This window comes from Pleurodeles waltl, chromosome 12 (assembly GCF_031143425.1).
Source record: "Pleurodeles waltl isolate 20211129_DDA chromosome 12, aPleWal1.hap1.20221129, whole genome shotgun sequence".
Taxonomy (NCBI): domain Eukaryota; kingdom Metazoa; phylum Chordata; class Amphibia; order Caudata; family Salamandridae; genus Pleurodeles; species Pleurodeles waltl.
In genome coordinates this window covers 46,466,538-46,486,550 of record NC_090451.1, presented here as the reverse complement: position 1 = coordinate 46,486,550, position 20,013 = coordinate 46,466,538, and the positions used below count along the sequence as shown (strand labels likewise).

Sequence of the window (20,013 nt, the reverse complement as noted above, 5' to 3'; positions counted from 1 at the left end):
CTAAAAAGGGGATCCAGAGAGGATATGAAAAGAGGAGGGAGCGATGCATCCATGCGGCCTCAACCAGGGTGCAGAGGCAGAAACCTCAATGCTGGCGGGGAGAGTAACTCCAAAGACAGAGTGCACACCTCCAGGAACACCAAAGGAGAACCTGCAAAGAGGTGTAATGGAACTGTAATACACATAGAGAGTTGACTCCCAGAATGGGATTCGAAGACTGGACATGCAGAGGAATGCAAGGTCAAATGCAAGTGTCCATCACCAGTGGGCTACAGCTCAAAGCAACAAAACAATATGTGGTTAGAGATCAATAAATGTCTTGAAGAAGGAGACATGACTACCTTTGTGCCACCAATATAGAAAGGATGAAGCAAGTGCTAGGACTCAAATCCTACACATTAAATGCCGGAACAAGAACCCATCCGCATATGGATGAATTCCAGAACCTACACAGAGCAGGGCATGGGGAAGACATTGTGGAAAACAGAAGGAGCAAGGAAGATTATATATATATTTGTATAAATTTGTCATCTAAGCTTTTTCGAGTCACGAGATCAAGTGACTCCTCCTCTTGGTGATAGTGCGCATGTGCAGTCCTTTGTTAGATTGTTTTCTTTCCGCCATCGGGTTCGGACGTGTTTCCCTCTCGCTCTAGTAGATCTCGGTTTGGTACTATCTGAACTTCTCTATCTTTCCTTTAAACGTTGTTATCATTTTCAAACGCGTTCTCCATACTTCACTCGATCCAGTTGTAGCGTCGGGATAGATTAAACGCCCTTTCGGGAGCCGCACCCTTATCAGGCCTACTGTGTCACAGGCTCATGGATCTGGCTCTGTTTCGATTCTGCCCTCGGTGCCACGCTAAGTTCCCCTACACCGACCAGAACTCGGTGTGTAATCTCTGCCTCTCTCCAGACCACAAGGAAGAAACCTGCGGGGCATGCCGATCCTTTAGCTCCAAGAAGACTCTGCGGAATCGCAGAGCACATTGGCTGGAGATGGCATTGAAGGCGACCGAACAAACGCCCAACATTTTCGGTGAGGAACAGGCGCAGACTGCGGTTTCCATCGCAGACTCCGAATCTTACCGTGACTCAATTGGGGACAGCCGTTATTCCTGCAGCGCAGTACGTGAGTATGCCAGCCCCTTCCTATCACAAAAAAATCCCAAAAAGTCAACATAAATGATCTTGGGTCCACCACTGCTTACCGGTTGTGGTCAGGCCCTAAAGTTAAATCTCGACGACCGGCCCTCGGGTTCGCCATTGAAGAAGACCAAAATGTGTACGACTGAACAGACTGCCACGCCTGTTTCGGGATCGAGTCGCAAGGTGGAGGCTTCCACTTCGGAAACTGAAACATTTGCACACCACCTCGGAGCTGAAGCAGCCAAGCTCCTCTTCAGAGCTGAAAAAACTCCCATCTGCTTCAGAGTCCACATTTTCGGCCCTCTTAAAGCAGACAGTCACCACGCTTTCGAAGCACACAACTATGGGAAGCAAATATGTTCCATCTACAGGGGAATCAGCAGACATTGGGCCCGTTCTTGAAGTGATGGACCATAAACAACAGAAAATACAGATTCGAAAGACACGGGGAAGATTATTGCCTCTCCTCCTTCAATAACAAAGAGGAAGCTGTCTTTCCAAGAAAGTTTGGAACCTGGGCCTACACCTGCAAAAATATTTAAGCACAAGGAGAAACCAAAGACATTACAACAGTCTTCTCCAGGCATTCTCCTTTGCTTCCTACTTCACCACCACCTCAGACTCCACCACCAACACAGTATTCTATGCAATCTCCTGTCTCTTCACATGGGGATTATATGGGCGACAATACCAACAATGTAGACCCATGGGATGTATATGATTCCGACCCCATCCATCTAATGACCCTGATCTATATCCCACTAGGCAATCTCCACCAGAAAACACCACGGCTTATAATCAGGTGATTACTAGAGCAGCCACATACCACGATGTGCAGCTGCGCCCTGAACCCATAGAGGATGACTTTCTATGCAACACCCTATCCTCTACACATAAACAGTATCAATGGTTGCCAGTGCTACCAGGCATGCTAAAACATGCTGATGATATTTTTAAAGAACTAGCAAAGGCTAGAGTACTCACACCGAGGATGGACAAAAATTATAAAGCAGCACCATCAGATCCACTCTTCATAACACAACAATTGCCACCTGATTCCATTGTTGTCAGTGCAGCTAGAAAGAGGGCAAACAGTCAGTCTACAGCAGATGCTCCTCCCCGATAAAGAAAGCTGCAAATTTGATGCAGCAGGCAAAAGAGTGGCAACTCAAGCTGCAAATCAGTGGAGTTGCCAACTCCCAGGCTCTTTTAGCGAGGTACGACGGGGCCCATTGGGACGAGATGCAGGAGTTCCTCCAATATCTCCCTCCAGAAAAACCAAAAAAGGGCACAGCAGGTAGTGGCAGAGTGACAAGCTGTTGCCAACAATCAAATTAGAACCGCCCTAGATGCAGCAGACACCGCAGCTAGGGGTATAAATACTAGTGTTATGATCATGAGGCATGCTTGGTTGCGGTCCTCAAGATTCAAACCTGAGATACAGCAAGCGGTCCTTAATATGCAGTTTAACAAACAGCAGCTATTTGGACCAGAGTTGGATACCACCATCGAAAAATTAAAAAAGGACTCAGATACAGCAAAGGCCATGGGTGCCCTTTACACAACAACTTTTCTGGGTACTTTTCGCAAACCCCAGTTCAGAGGGGGTTTAAAACCCCAAACATCAGAGGCCTCTACGTCCCAACAAAAGCAGGGACAACAGTATTATTCTAGGGGGCTTTCAGAGGATCCTATAGAGGACACCACTTTAGAAGTAGGGGCAAATCCACTGCCACAAGAGGTGCCTCCCCCTCATCAAAGAAGTGATTTTCGCTGCATCACCATACAGCACACATCTCCTGTGGGAGGCAACATTTCTATCATTAATGACACAAAATTACATAAGATCAATGGGGTCTGTCAATTATCCACAATGGTTATTGGCTAGAACTCATTTCCACCCCACAAATTACTCCCCCTCGCACACACAAGCTTTCTCTGGAACACCTTATTCTGCTAAAACAAGAGGTACAATCACTTCTACTCAGGGGTGCTATAGAGGTAGAACCTATCACTCAACAGGGAACAAGAGTATATTCTCTATACTTCGTCATACCAAAAAAGGATGGCGCACTCAGACCAATCCTCGATCTCCGACCTCTCAATCAGTATATTCTCTCAGAGCATTTCCACATGGTTACTCTTCAGGATGTCATCCCCTAGTTACAAAAACAAGACTACGTGACAGCATTAGATCCAAAACATGCTTACTTCCATATTCCCATCCATCCAGCACACCGCAAATACTTAAGGTTTGTTATAGCAGGCAAGCACTACCAATTCAAAGTGCTACCCTTTGAAGTAACAACAGCACCAAGGGTATTTACCAAATGTCTAGCAGTAGTTGCAGCTTATCCCTCAAAGACAGTATATACATGTCTTTCCCTATCTGGACAACTGGCTCATAAAAGCCAGCACCATTCAAACCTGTCAACAACATACACAATACACAATCCATACCCTAAACAGTCTAGGGTTCACAGTCAATTACCAGAAGTCTCACTTTCAGCCAGCGCAAATACAACCATATCTGGGAGCAATTCTGAACACTCAGTCGGCATTCGCCTACCCAAACCCACAAAGAATTCAAGCGTTCCACAGTCTCCTATCTCTGCTACAATACAATCAAACTTAAACAGTAAGGTTTATTGTGAAACTATTGGGAATAATGGCATCCTGCATATCAATAGTGCCCAATGCATGTCTAAACATGAGACCCCTGCAACAGTGTCTTTCACAACAATGGTCTCAGGCACAGGGTCAACTTCACAATCTAGTGTTGTTTGATCGCCAGACTTAAAACTCTCTGCAATGGTGGAATCACACCAACTTATCAAAAAGGCGGCCATTTCAGGACCCTGTGCCACAGACTATAATCACCACAGATGCATCAATGACAGGTTGGGGTGCCCAGCTCAACAATCCTACTATACAGGGAGAATGGGACTCAATCAAGCAGACTTACCACATAAACCACCTGGAACTGCTGGCAGTGTTCTTAGCACTCAAAGCATTCCAGCCACAGATCACACATAAGACAGTGTTAATAAGGACAGACAATATGACAAAAATTTATTATCTGCAGAAACGGAGGTGGGGCACTTATCTCAATTGTCCATTCTAGCACAGACAATTTGAAAGTGGGCAAATCACAATTGCATTCACCTATTAGCAGAGTATATCCCAGGGATACACAATCAACTAGCGGACCTCTTAAGCAGGACGCAGCAACAAATACACCAATGGGAGATTCACCCACAAGTAATTCAACAGTATTTTCACATGTGGTGACCACCAAACATATAGACCTCTTCGCAAGAAGCGAAAACGCAAAGTGCCCAAACTTCGCATCCAGGTACCCACACCCTCGATCCAAGGGCAATGCTCTATGAATCAATTGGTCAGGGATATTTGCTCATGCTTTTCCCCCTCTCCCACTAATTCCGTTTCTGGTCAACAAGATCTGTCACACTATGATACTCATAGCTCCCACATGGGCACATCAACACTGGTACACAACATTATTGGATCTATGTATAGTACCACATCACAAGCTCCCAAACAGACCAGACCTATTGATTCAAAACAAAGGTCAAATCAGGTATCCCAATCCCAGTATGCTTAGCCTGGCGATTTGGCTCCTGAGGTCATAGAGTTTGGATAGCTACAGATTCCATCAGAATGTATGGACATTCTAAGGGAAGCACTTAAATCTACAAACAGGCAATGCTATGCAGATAAATGGAAATGTTTTGTATATTACTGTCAACCCAAAAACATTGAACCACTTGAAGCATCGGTACAGGATTTTGTATGTTATTTTCTTTAGTCACAAAAAGCAAATCTTTCATATTTATCTATTAAAATTCATTTAACAGTAATATCAGCCTACCTCCAAAACAGACAGCATACCTCTCTGTTTAGAATTCCTGTCATAAACGCTTTAGAGCTCCACCAGCTCCTGCCTGGAATCTTAACATTGTGCTCACAAGGCTTATGGGTCCACCATTTGAACCCATGCATTCTTGCGCGCTTCAATTGCTCTCATGGAAAGTTGCTTTCCTGGTAGCAATTACTTCCTTAAGGAGAGTTAGTGAAATTCAAGCATTCACTTTAGAAGAACCTCAAACACAAAATAGTACTTAGGTCAAATCCAAACTTTCTACCCAAAGTGGTTTCACCATTTCACATCAGTCAGCAGTGGAATTGACAGTCTTCTTTCCACAGTCCGATTCAGTTGCCGAAAGAGCTCTCCACACTCTTGATCTCAAAAGAGCTCTCATGTATTATATAGACAGAACAAAAGATTTTAGAAAATCAAAACAATGTTTTGTGGCTTTTCAACAGCCTCATAAAGGTAATCCTATTTGGAAACAAGTATTGGCCAGATGGATAGTAAAGTGTATTCTAAGTTGCTATCTTAAAACTAAAAGGCAACTATTAGTAACTCCAAAAGCACATTCTACTAGAAAGAAAGGAACTTCAATGGCATTCTTAGGAAATATACCAATGGCAGACATATGCAAAGCAGCCACACGGTCCACACCGCACACATTTACTAAACACTACTGTGTGGATGTGCTATCTCGCCAACAAGCAAATGTTGGTCAAGCAGTGCTTAAAACACTATTTCAAACTACTCCAACTCCTACAGGCTAGCCACTGCTTAATTTAGGACGGGACTGCTTTTCAGTCTATGCAAAGCATGTATATCTGCAGCTACACATGCCATCGAACAGAAAATGTCACTTACCCAGTGTGCATCTGTTCGTGGCATGTGGTGCTGCAGATTCACATGCGCCCTCACTCCTCCCCGGAACACTGTAGCCACTGTGGTACTTTCTTATGTAAATATGTATATACATTGCATGGACATCTTCTTTACTTACTATATATATGTACATATACAATTCTTCACTCCTTACTTCACCCTACTGCGGGAAAACAATCTAACAAAGGACTCGATGCCCATGCGCACTGTCACCGAGAGGAGGAGTCACTCGATCTCGTGACTCGAAAAAGCTTCTTCGCAGAAAAACTTGTAACACTCCGAGCCCAACACTAGATGGCGAACTTATGCAAAGCATGTGAATCTGCAGCACATGCCACAAACAGATGTACACTGGGTAAGTGACATTTTCCATATTTTCAATGAAAAAAAAACAAAGGTTACTGGGACATTATAGTTAGGTTATGAATTTACTCGTACAAAGCCATAGAAATTCAGTAGTTCTAGTTAGAGTTCTTTCAAGTAACTATAACTCATGCCCTAAGGTAACTATAACTCGAGCCGTTGGTCAACTTCGATTAGACTACCAACGAAGCATCGAGTGAAGTAGACAGCACCACCACCACCGAAGTCGGCAAAGCAAAACTTGACACTGACAATGGAGCCGGCAGAGAAGTCAAGCGCGGTAGGTGGAAGCCGTAAAAGGCCGTGCACCAAAACTACTCACGAGACAGAGTCAGGGGACCCAGCGGGCATCAAGGGCCAACCCGCCGGTGAAGATCCCATCAGGGCACCCTCCACCTCCTTGGGACCCGAAGGTGCTTCAGGGGGAGGAGTAGGCCCAAACATGTTGTGTAGGGATGTGTAGTAGTCCCGCATCTGGGCCAGAGTCGCCTTGGTGTCAGGAAAAAACAGAAGGCACGAGGCAGACTCCTGCACAGACTCTTCCTCAGAAAAAAAGACAAGATCCGCATGGAGGATGTGAAGTCAGTGGATGACACGACTTCATCCACGGATGACGTTTACCTTGAGATGACGAGGGAGACACCCACGAATAGCTACTGGAGCATTTGCATGGACGGACCTTGGATGGAGAAGGATTCCTATTACTACGGGAGCCCTGGGAAGACTGCAACAACCATGCCACCAGGAGCTTCAACCACCGCTCCCTCAACCTTTTCAGCTTCAGGTGTTGACAGGCATTGCAATCCTCTGAGACTTGGTGGGCATCTAAGCACCACATACAGACAGAATGGATGTCCTTGACCAACATCTGTTAAGCACAGGGCCCACAAGGCTTAAAGGTAGAAGGCATTCACACTGTTTGAATCGATGGAGCTGTCGATAAAGGAGGCCAAAAAATGGCAAGAGGAACCGCTTCTCTGGATCCGCGTTGCGGCACGGAAAAGGAGAAATAGACGTAAGCATGTCAGAGGAGAGATTATATGGACACCGTCAACATCATATCTGGTGAACGATGACACTGAGTCGCATGGCTCCTTCTACCGACACACAGAGGTAATGCTGAAAATTGTTTTCTAGATCCAGTCTGGAGCCTGTTGAGAACTCTAAGGCAACAAATCTGCGGCTATTTGTCTCTTTCAGATAGGATGGGCGGACATACAGCCGTTTGTTTACTACCCATCACAGCCAGGCAAACCCTGGCTGTAATGGACATTAAAAAAAATCAAAATGCCCCCCTCATCATGGGAGATGACTCCCATGGTGAGGGGAACATTATCTTTTTCATTTTGAAAAAATTAAATTCTGCTTTGGAATTTTATTTTTGGGAAAAAAAGAAGAAAACAGTTTGGTGCAAGGCTCCGTCATTTTGAGAGAGCTCTGCACCAAGCTGTAAAAAGCACTGACAGAAACAGCTGTGATGGCAGTTCCTGGCAATGCATTAAGAAGTGATCGCCTGCATGGCTGTCATTTCTAAATCTTCAGGACAACGGAGTAACTGGCCGTCCATTAGGATCCAAATTAGACTCGTACTCTCCTTCTGAACCATGTGGTGTTATGTTAAAAAGGCTGGTGGTGAGAGATAATATAATAGAGGTTTTATTTCTTCTGTAGCTGCAGTAGAAAACACATAAAGGCCCGAGGGTGGAGTGATCTCACAAGTTTTACTTTTGCTACAGAACTGCATGAATACTGTCAAGTTTACACCCTGGCATGCCATGAACTTTCATTTGAAATATAGAAACAAAGGAATGAATAGTGCCAAGCATGCTGCCCTGGGTGTTTTGCTTGGTGATCTTTATGTTGCTGCTGCAAGTCATATGGTCATCATAAGATACAGAGCAAATGGAAAATAAAAATGCAAATATGCATAAAATTTTTTGTTTTTTTAGAATTTCTCCCATTTTGATGATAAAAATAGATCTTCTTGATTTGGTTAGAAAATAGAGCAATCTTAAGAGAAATCAAGCCTGTCATATGACTATCCCTTAAGATTCCTATTGGCCTTTTAAGCTGAAAATAAATAGTTGTACAATTTCTTTAACACTGATGAGATGAGTTGATTATTTCAGTTCTTGTTATTAAACAGGCAACTCCCCCCCCCGCCCAAATCTGCTAAATTTATCGCCACAATTGGACGTACTCACCATCTAGATGGGAGTCTCAGCTGACATGACACAGAATGCTTACGATGGAATGTAAATGCCATCTCATTGGGAGTGATTTATGCAGAGCTAAGGCACATTGACACAATAAGTAAAATAAGCACTTTTAATAAATAAAGGTCCTTATTATGATTTTGGTCCCACCGCAGGACCGCCAAACTTGCGAGGAGGATGCAACTGCCATAGTTGTGGAAACTCCCCACCCCCTCCCCCCCCCCAAGCGTATTTTAATGTTCCTGCCAGGCAATGCTAAGATATAGGTCTCATCTCTTTTAAGAGAGCTGAGCCCAATACCGCAGGACACAGCACCCTCGAAATGCGCACTATCTGCAAAGCTGACAGTGAGCATTCCGACGGTGCTAAGCAGAAAGGCCCCTGCAATGCACATGCCATGGGCAGTGAAGGGGCCCTCCTGTGGCCCCCAGCACTAGCTTCTGCCAGCCTTCTTATGGCGGGGACCCTGCCATGAGAAGGCTCCCAGAAAGAAAATTGGTTACTTACCGGTAACTATAGTTCTCCAGTATTGGTATCTTTCATAGATTCACATTCTTGAATCATCACCGTCATTGAGGTGGGAGTCTCACGGTAACTTTAAATATACATAGCAGTACGTGTATCACACTAGGCCCCAATGGCCCAAACAGGCACTGTTATAGCCTATCCATGTTCATTTATGAAAAAAACAAAAAAAACTTGAACTACAACCAATCAGGCGTCAGCACCCTCTAGACCACGCCCAACAGAGGCTGTTTTCCTCAGATTTTCTAGTACGAGTGTGAAGTAGATAGTGTTATGATTAAGGGGAGCCTCTGAGAGGAGGAGGGTGGGTCACATGTGAATCTATGAAAGATACCAATACTGGAGAACTATAGTTACAGGTAAGTAACCAGTTTTCTTCGCCAGTATTGGATCTTTCATAGATTCACTTGCTTGAATTAGAGCAGCGAGCAGTAATACTGTTTAAACTAGCCATAACATCCATAATAATAGGAATGGTGCTACTTTCAGCTAATATTAGAAAGCAATATACAGATGTTTTAAGAAAGATAATAATAACATTAAGATAATATTAACAATAATAATAATAATAGTAATAAAAATAATAATAACAATGACAACATTAGGCAAGTATAGATCACATACTTTTTCAAGTGGAAGGTGGGATAACCAGAGAGGCTCACCTTAACGGAATAGATGTCGTAGCACTGCTTGCCCAACAGCCATGTCCGTTTTGTTTGTCTCATCAAGGCAGTAGTGCTTTGTAAATGTATGCTGGCTGGACCATGTTGCTGCCCTGCAAATGTGTTGCAAGGGTACTCCTGCGAAGAGTGCCACTGATGTGGCTACCGCCCTGGTAGAGTGGGCTTTAACCTTAGTGTGAAGCGATTTTCCTTCCTGGGCGTGACAAAATTGCATTGCTAGACCGAGCCACCTGGCAATGGTCTGCTTAGATATCGCAGAGCCCTTTCTTTTATCGCCAAAAGCCACAAATAGCTGGTCCGATTTCCAAATGCTCTGTGTTCTTTGAAGATAGAACTTTAAACATCTCTTTACATCCAGCGAATGCAGTGCTTTCTCCGCAACCGTCTGTGGGTTAGGAAAAAACGTTTTTAAGACCACCGGCTCAATTAAATGGAAGTTTGATGGTACCTTTGGTATATACTTGGGATTTGTTAAAAGTATAACCCCATTTGGAGTAAACTGAAGAAAAGGTTCTTTGATGGTGAAGGCCTGTAAGTCACTCATCCTTTTTGCTGATGTGAGAGCCAGTAAAAGTGACGTCTTCCATTAGATTAATTTTAACTCTGACCCGTGGATTGGTTCGAAAGGAGGCTTCATGAGTTGTCCTAACACTATGTTTAGGGACCATAACGGTGGAGGTTTACGCACCGGTGGAAATACTCTAAAACAGTGGTTCCCAACCTGTGGTCTGAGGACCCCTGGGGGTCCACGCAGCCTCCTCAGGGTGTCCGCGACTGCTTAGAAAATTAAATAATATTAACAGATTTGGTCCCCAGCTTTCAATGTTGACTCAGTGAGGGGTTCCAGTAATGATTCAGTGGGGGGCCCCGGGTTCCAGTATTGATAAGGTAGGGGTCCACAGAAGTCAAAAGTTTGGGAACCACTGCTCTAAAAAGGCCCTTGAGGGATTTGACAATCCTGGCAGAATATAGCGACGAGGTGTGCTGAGAGTGGCGGTATCTTGAAATTGCTGACACATGTACTCGTATGAAAGAGTACGAAAGCCCAGATTTCGCTAAGTGCAACAAATACGGAAGTATTTTTTCCGGGAGCGACGAGACAGGTATACTCCTTCCGCAGCACACCACAAACAGAAACAATTCCATTTAAGTTTATAGGTCTTATTGGTGGTGTTCGTTCTGGCTTTGGCTAATATTTCTCTACATTCCGATGAGATGTTCAAGGTGGAGTATTCATTGAATTCAGGAGCCAGACCGATAAGTGTAGAGATGAAGCATCCGTATGCCTGACGTGGCCCTGGTGCATGGTCAGCAGGACTGGTGTCTGTCTGAGTAGAACAAGTGGTTGTTCCAAATACAGAAGGAGTTCTGTGAACCAAACCTGCCTGGGCCACCTGGGTGCTACTAGTAGGAGATGACATCCCTCTGTTTTCATTTTGTTGATCACTCTGGGGATGATAGGAATCGGGAAAAGCGTAGGCATAGACTCCTGACCATCTTATCAAAAACACATTTCCCCACGACCCTTTATGGGGATGCCAGCTTGCGTAATATGGGCATTTCCTGTTCTTGTATGTGGCAAAAAGATCCAGATTCAGACTACCCCACTTCTGGAAAAGTTGGTTGAAAACCTGTTGGTCGAGTTCCCACTCGTGATACAGGATGAATGTCCTGCTCAAGGCATCTGCTGGGAGGTAGGTTTGCCCTGGCAGGTGTTCCGCTTTCAGAGAAATTTTCTATGGCCCATTCCCATATGCTCTGAGCTTGCCGTGAAAGCTGCAAGGACTTTGTGCCGCCCTGTATGTTCAGGTAAAACATACTTGTGGTATTGTCCGTTCTGATGAGAATTTTTGAGTTTCGAATTCTTGGTAAGAAAGCTTTCAGCACCAGATCTATTGCTTTGAGTTCCAGTTGGTTTATGTGAAGCTGTTTGTCCTTTTTTGTCCAGTTGCCACTTATCCGCAGATCTTGAAGGTGGACACCCCAACCCTCGAGCAACGCATCTGTCGTTACTATATATTGCGGCACTTGTTGAAGAAAAGTAAGGCCCTTGGACAAGTTGGTCTGCTTTGTTAATCAAGACATGGCAGTTCGCATTTGTGGTGTGATGAGAATTCGATCGTTGAAGGAGCCATTCACTTAGAGCCACAGAGAGTCTAGTTGATCCTGTAGAGGTTGCGTGTGCAATTGGCAATTTGGGATCAGTGGAATACATGAAGAGATCATTCCTATTAATGATTTGTAAGTCCGAACTGAAACAAACTTTTTGTTGCAAGCTTTTGAGCCATACTGGATAGTTTTTGTTGTCTCTCTTGAGATGGTAATGCTTTGCTTTGTATAGTATCCAGTATTGCTCCTGAAAAATTCCACTTCTGTGTGGGATGAAAGTGTGACTTGTGATAATTGATGGTAAGACCTAGAGTTTTGAACAACCTGAGGCAAGCGGCTGTGTGGTATACTACTTGAGCTCTTGTGGATGCCTTTATAAGCCATTCGTCCAGATATGGAAAAACTTGAATGCCGAACTGGCGTAGGTGAGCCGCTACTGGCGCTAGCACTTTGGTAAACATTCTGGGGGCTGACTTTAATCCGAATGGGAGGACGCAAAACTGTTGATGCATACCAGCTACCTTGAACCTGAGAAATTTCCGATGGTTTCTATGTATTGGGATATGGAAGTATGCATCCTGGAGGTCTAGAGATGTCATGTGATCTCTTGTGTTCAAGAGGCATAGAATGTCCTGAAGCGTTACCATACGAAACGTTTGTTTTTTCAGGAACTTGTTTAAGGACCTCAAATCGAGGATGGGACGCCAATCCCCGAAGGCTTTTTTCACTAGAAAAAAGCAGAAATAAAATCCCCGGTTCCTGTGAATAGTTAGAACAAATTCTATTGCCCCTTTGCGAAACATTACATATACTTCCTTGAGGAGGTGTTTTAATCTTTGAGGTGGTGGTCCTGACAGAGGGGTATTTGGAGGCTTCTGAATGAATTCTAGAGTATGTCCTCTGGATACTATATTCAGTACCCACTTGTCTGATGTTATCCCCGACCACTGAGGGATGTGGTAAGTGATGCGACCTCCAATCTTTAACACACAGGTGGGGTTGGTAGCTGGTATGAATGCCCGGTCATTGTTTTCTACCCGTGTCTCTGCCACAGGCAACGGTTCTCCCCCCTCGCTGGGTGTATATAGGCAGCTGTAGGTGGTAATCGGTATTGCTGCCGGTGTTGTCCGTACTTCTGTTGAAAACCTGTTTGAGCCGTTTGGTAATGTGGTCTATATGCTTGGAAATCACCACGAAAGGAGTAACTTCCTCTGTCTCTCGCCCCTCAAAATGTTTGCTTTTTGTACTGCAACATGTGCCTAGGGATTTGGCCGTATCTGTATCAGTTTTTATGGACTGTAACATGTCATGCACATGCTTGCCGAAGAGGCTTTCTCCATCATATGCCATTTCAAGTATCCTACTTTGAACCTCCGGCCTAAAAGAAGTAGATTTCAGCCAGCCCTGTCTGCGCAAGACCACTGCCCCTGCCAGTTGCCTGAACCCCGTCAGTGAGATATCAATCGCACAATTAATCACTTCAGCTGCGATCCCCTCTCCTTCCTGCAACACTTTCTTTGCCTTTAGTTCAGCGTCCTCGGGCAAGAGATCAACGTAAGAGGACATGTCTGCCCACATTTGGCGATCATATCTGCCTAGAATGGCTAACGAGTTGGCAGGCATTACTATTATCGCTGCTACTGAGGAGAACCTCTTCCCTATGTTGTCCAGACGCCACCCTTCTCTATCTGGCGGGGATGCTATCGGTGTTGAAGGATTTTTCGAGCAGCGTTGCGCCGCTTGAGATATCACGGAATCTGGCTTTGGTTGCGTTATTAAACAGGCTGAAGTATCTTCTGGGGCTTTATACTTTTTCTCCAAACGCGGGATTTGGGAAGGTACTGTAGTTGGGTTTTTCATTGCCTTCAATCCTTCCTGCCATAGAACGTCCACTATAGGTATAGCTCTAACTGACTTTTTCGATGGCTCCTTAAAGTCATACAGGAAACAATCAGTTCCCCGAGAAAGACTGGGTAGTTCAAAACGTTTAGCAACTCTTTCCATCAAATTATGGAATCCCCCTATGTCCTCTGGGGGTGAAGCCACCGGTCCTGCTGCTGGTGGTGATGGCGTAGGAATCAGGTATTCATCCCACTCACTAGGAGTGGTTTCCGGTATTTCCCCCTCTTCCCTTTCTTCGTCTGTGGACTGAGGGTCATCCTGCGGCAGCTGAACGAAAGGGATGTTTGTATCCGGTCTGAGTGGTGTCCCTGGATGGCTAGGGAGAGGAGTGTGCAGTCCCGCCTGTAGGTTATACTGCGTTGTCAGTCGCTGGTAGTGATGGCGGAAACCTTCTGTAGTAGTCCTGCAACATAAGGACAGAATTTTCTGGGTTCCCATATGTGAAATACAACGGATCCAGTTGGACCTTGGCTGACGAATAGCTGTCCTGATACTGATCATCACCATTGTCATCCAGGTCTGGGCATTTGACGTTAAGCTGTGATGGACTGTTGGCTACTCCAAACATTACATCATCTTGAGAACATACGTCATCGTCGTCCTCTAACAAGTGTTGAGGAAGATACGGTAACACCTTGCTTGAGGAGGTTTGCATTGGTAGGATTGGAGATGCCTTCTCTCCCACCGTTATTAGAGAGAGGAAGAAACCTTGCCATTCCTGAAGTTTGCATCATGAGATCACTTGCAGACGTTGTTCTCCCTGCTGTGTCCATCGTCAATGGTTGTGTCCACGAGGCTGTCGTCGATGGAAAATGTAGTCGACAGTACGCTTGTCAACGGTTCCCTCGTCGACGGGTTCATCACTTTGTCTCGCCGACCGTTGTGAGGTCGACAGAGTTCTTGGTTTGTCTCTCTTCGACGATATGTTCGTCGATAGTGCCCTTTTGTATATTTTTGTTCTGATGATAGTCGATGACGAAAGCGGCGACGACGTAGCTATCATTGGTGGCACTGCTGTGGTGAATGTCGACGTCGTAGTTACTGTCGAGGTGGTCATCGATAGTGATGTCGTCGACGAGCCTTCTCTGTCAGTCTGAAGAGTATTTTCCCGGCTCTTTCCTCGGTGACAGAGACAGAGAGGCACTTTTTGGAGGTGCCTTTTTTCCCCAAAGGTGTTGTAGGCTCTGAGTGAACCTTTTTTAAGGGTATTAACCGGGTTTCTGATGCTGATGAGTCATTTCTCCCTTGCCCTTTTTTCTTTTCCAAAGAAAGGTGTTTTGATTTTTTTTAAACTTTCCTTGGAGGTTCTGTAGAAAGTTTATCTTCACCTTTAGGCCTTTTTAGGGATTCAGAAGTCTGCGAGGAGGCTTCACTCTCTTCAGAAGAAGGGTACTCCGTGTCCTTTCTGCTTTTGGAACCATTACTAAAGTCTACCCTCTCTGTCTTTCAGGGTTTTATGACTGAAGGTTGTGACAAATCTTACAATATCTCACCTTATGGTCTGGATGTAGGCAGTAAATGTACTTCTTGTGGGGGTCATCAATATGAAGTCTTTTTTTCCCACAACTGTCACAATCTCTTAAAAGTCCTTATTTAGTTTGTTGGGACTTCCTGTCCACTGGAAAGCTAAGTTCTCTAAGAAAACATTTTCCTGTCAGAAGAAGAAACTGAGCAGAGCTCAGGGAGACTCCCTTCACACGATGTGCAGTAGAAAATCTGAGGGAAACAGCCTCTGTTGGGAGTGTTCTAGAGGGCGCTGACGCCTGTTTGGTTGTTTTTTTCTAAAAGAACATGGATAGGCCATAACAGTGCTTGTTTGGGCCGTTCGGACCTACTGTGATACACTTACTGCTATGTATATGTAAAGTTACCGTGACACTCCCACCTCGACGACGGGGATGATTCAAGCATGTGAATCTATGAAAGATCCAATACTGGAGAAGCTGAGTTGTAATCAGCCAGCTGAACTTAGCGGTGCACTGGCTGAGTACAACTCAGACCGTCATCGGAAACCATGTTCTCGGAGGAGACGGCGGTCCCCTGGTGGGTCTGCCCGCAAGGGTTGTAATGTGATGGTTGGACTGCCACAGATGCAGCAGTCTGACCGTCACCGCAAGGACCGCTAGCCTCGTAATGAGGCCCAAAGCTGTTACAAGAATGCAACAAAAATTTAACAAATGGAACACAGTGGCAAGCAAAAAAAATAAATTCAAAAAACCACTAGTAGCCGCATACTCCAAAAACATTCTGTAAAAATCACACCTAAGCCTTCAACATCTTCAAAAGAAAATTCAGTAATGTTATAGTTTATGTGGTTGCCCGTAGTGGTCAGTAACACGGTTGTTTCCATTTTACTAAGTAAATCATGCTGAGAGTGTCTCAGGGTCAGTTAATCTGACTAGGATATCAAATATGATATTCCTCAAAACGTTTCCACTTTAAAAACATTTTTTAAAAGATTGTGGCCTATTCTTTTTTGAGAGTTGTCAAAGTACACATAAAGTGAGCTGATCGTGTGATTCACATACTGATAATGCTTTACATCTTATTTTCATAGCCTGAGGGATTAACGCGGGAATATACCTACAGCGTATTCTTCTGTCCGAATGGTAAGTTCATAGTAACATTTTAATGTGTGTGTATACATACATATATATAAATATATGTCATAATCGAATATTGTATAGACACTGTTTTCCAGTGGAATGAAGGAATTTATAGTCTTGTGCTCTTAGTATATGTGTAGCTGTGTAAACACTGTCAACAATGTTTACACAAATACTCCACAAATACTACATGTAATGGACCCAAGTAAACAACTGGGACATTGTAATTGTGAAGCCAAAATGGTGGTGTTTACTCATTGGATCTGGGTATGTATGCTCATGGAGCAATACTGGAAGGCAAGAGAGTACATTTAAATCACACACATCTTCCACTGAAAATGTCCCCGAAGATGTGTTTACTGGGAGTGTTGTCTTTCAAGGACAGAAATAAGGCACATATAAAGGCTGCTGCATTTGCCCTGCATTTCACTAAAAGGAATGGTTTCTTACCTGTAACTCCAGTTCTCTCGTAGGGGTATTTCCATGATAGTCATAAGCACTGAATAGTTCCGCGCGCCTGCGGGGACCCCGGAGCACTGTTGTGTAGTATATTCTTAAGTGCAATCATCAGCTCCTTGACAAAAAAGGTCTGTGAAAAACACTTAAGAATAACAATGTGCAGCCTATGTGAACAGCTACACAGGCCAAATTGTTAGAAGAAAAAACAGTTGTAGTGTAAATTTCACGTTTAAACCTCTATTTATTCTATAAATACATAAATAAATACATTCTCATATTTTATTTACACCTCTCATGAGAATAAAACAATGTAGGGCAGTGTAGCCCATAGGCTGCCATTATACAGAATGAAAATAGAGCTGTGCCTTTAAGAAAGTAAAGTCTTCCTGTTTCCCATCATGCACAGCAAAAGGCAGTTGCCTCAGTTCTTTTTTGGAGGCTATTAACCTGACATGAAGAAAAAACAAAACATTTGTTGGAGTACCAACCTCCATAATATTCATGTTCTATGTCAACTCCACCGGGGAGGAGGGAGGGTTGCTTATGACTATCATGGAAATACCCCTACGAGAGAACTGGAGTTACAGGTAAGAAACCATTCCTTCTCTCGTAGGGGATTTCCATGTATAGTCATAAGCACTGAATAGAGTAGCAAGCCCATCCCCATAACCGCGGTGGAGTAGATATAAGAATACTGAGAAAAACATGAATCATGCAAACAAATTCTTGAGCAAAGCCTGCCCAACCTGAGCATCTGCCCTAGCGTCTGTATCAAGGCAGTAATGCTTAGTAAAGGTATGGACCGACCTCCAAGTGGCAGCCTTGCATATTTCTGCCAAAGGGACATTTCTCATCAAGGCTACAGTAGCTGCTTTCCCTCTGGTAGAGTGGGCTTTTGGCCTACCACCAAGGGATTTGTTTGCTAACTGATAACATAACATTATACATGAAACAATCCATCTGGATAACGATTGTTTAGATGTGCCCAAACCTGTTCTGATTGGGCCATAGTTAATAAAAAGCTGTTGTGATTTTCGAAAGCTTTTTGTCCTGTCCAGGTAAAATTTCAAGACTCTCTTTACATCCAGAGAGTGCAGAGTTCTCTCAGCAGGGGTAGCTGGATTCTGAAAGAAAGTCGGTAATGAAATTGTTTGGTTCACATGGAAGTCGGAGACTACCTTAGGTAAAAATTTTGGATGAGTTCTCATTACCACTTTCGCAGAATGAAAAACCGTGTAGGGTTCCTGAGCGCAAAGGGCCTGGATTTCGCTGACCCTACGCGCTGAAGTGATTGCCACCAGAAAAGCAGCTTTCCATGTGAGATGCTGCAGCGATGCCTTATGTATCGGCTCGAATGGCGGCAGCATCAGACGTGATAAGACAACGTTCAGTTCCCATGGAGGAGAAGGCTTTCTAATGGGAGGAAAAACCTTCTTTAAACCTTCTAGGAAATCCTTAATAATCGGAATCCGAAAAAAGGAAGTTTGTGAAGGACTCTTTCTGTATGCCGTTATCGCCGCCAAGTGAACTTTTATTGACGACAGTTGTAAGCCCGATTTTGCCAAACTTAACAAGTATGGCAGGATAGATTGTTCCCCACAGGAAACCGGGTCAATGTTGTTGTGTAAACACCAAATGCAGAATCTCTTCCACTTGCTTGCATAGGCTGATCGTGTGGAAGGGCGCTTTGCTTCCTTCAGAATTTCCATACAGTCCTGAGGTAGGTTCAAGTGTCCATATTGCACTAGCTCAGGAGCCATGCTGCCAAACTCAACGATGAGGGGTTGGGATGAGATATCTGCCCTCTGAACTTCGTGAGAAGGTCCGGACGATATGGTAGCCTGATGTGTGGTTTGAGTGACCGGTGAAGAAGGTCTGGGAACCACCACTGGCGTGGCCACTCCGGAGCAATTAGGATCATTTTGGTCTGAACATTGGACAGCTTCTGGAGGACCGCCGGAATCAGGGGAAGCGGTGGAAAGGCGTAAAGAAATGCTCCTGACCAGCTTATCCACAGGGCATTCCCCAGTGTCCCTGGATGGTAATATCTGGAGGCGAAGTTTTGGCATTTTTTGTTTTCTGGGGTTGCGAATAGGTCTGTAGAGGGGGTACCCCAGAGTGCGAAAATGGAATGAACGACGTCGTCGTGTAGTACCCATTCGTGGTTCTCCTCCATTACCCGACTGAGGGCATCCGCTTGAACATTCTGGATGCCGGGCAGGTGAGTTGCCACTAGTGACAGGTTCCTGGCTAGAAGCCAATGCCAGATTGTCTGAGCCTCTCTGGATAAAATTCTGGACCTGGTGCCTCCTTGTTTGTTCACGTAGTACATAGTGGCCACGTTGTCTGTCTGGAGAAGGAGAGTTTCCGTTCTCAGAGAGGGAAGGAAGGCTTTGAGCGCAAGGTGGACTGCGCGAAGTTCCAGCAGGTTGATGTGATAGAGACTCTCTCTCTGTGACCACTCGCCTTGGACTCGAAGATGTTCCATGTGCGCCCCCCATCCGATCAGTGACGCATCTGTTACGATGGTTTGAGATGGGGGCCGTTGTTGGAACGGAATCCCCACCAAGAGATTGCTGGGTAAACACCACCACTTGAGGGATTGTAGGGTGTGAGGAGAAAGAAGGACTTTGTTCTCCCAATCGTCCCTCAGTTGACACCACTGATCTTCCAGGTTTTCCTGCAATGGTCTCATATGGAGGCGAGCATTGGGAACCAGATGGATACAAGACGCCATCGAGCCCAGTAGAGAAGCTATTATTCTTGCAGTGGCTTGAGGTCTTTCCTGCAGTTGTTTGCACTTCTGGAGAATCGATAACCGTCGTTCCTCCGAAGGAAACACCTTTCCTAGCCTGGTATCTACAATGGCCCCTAAGTAATGCAACCTCTGAACAGGTGTTGCTGTAGATTTCAGGAGATTGACTTGAAGACCAAGTTTTTGCAGCAGTTGTAGAGTCCATTCGAAATGTTGCTGTGTCTCGAGACAACTGGAGGCCTTTATGAGCCAATCGTCTAGATAGGGGTAGACGAATATTCGCTGTTTCCTCAAGTGGGCGGCTACTACCGCCATGCATTTGGAAAAAGTTCTTGGCGCTGATTTTAGGCCGAAAGGTAGAACCGCAAATTGGTAATGGCGTTTCCCGACGGTGAACCTTAGGAATTTTCGATGTTTCTTGGTTACTGGGATATGAAAGTAAGCGTCGCAAAGATCGATCGCACATAGCCAGTCGC

At 44.7% G+C, this 20,013-nt stretch overlaps 1 protein-coding gene across 2 annotated transcripts in view; it reads left to right on the top strand.

Annotated features, from left to right (window-relative positions):
* The window catches only part of CPAMD8 (C3 and PZP like alpha-2-macroglobulin domain containing 8), a 1,104,327-nt gene that overhangs the window by 473,532 nt on the left and 610,782 nt on the right, over positions 1–20,013 (top strand). For both annotated transcript variants that reach the window (XM_069217904.1, XM_069217903.1), the window contains exon 23: positions 16,275–16,326. In XM_069217904.1, coding sequence (XP_069074005.1) covers positions 16,275–16,326 — 52 coding nt within the window. The remainder of the gene's footprint in view (positions 1–16,274; positions 16,327–20,013) is intronic.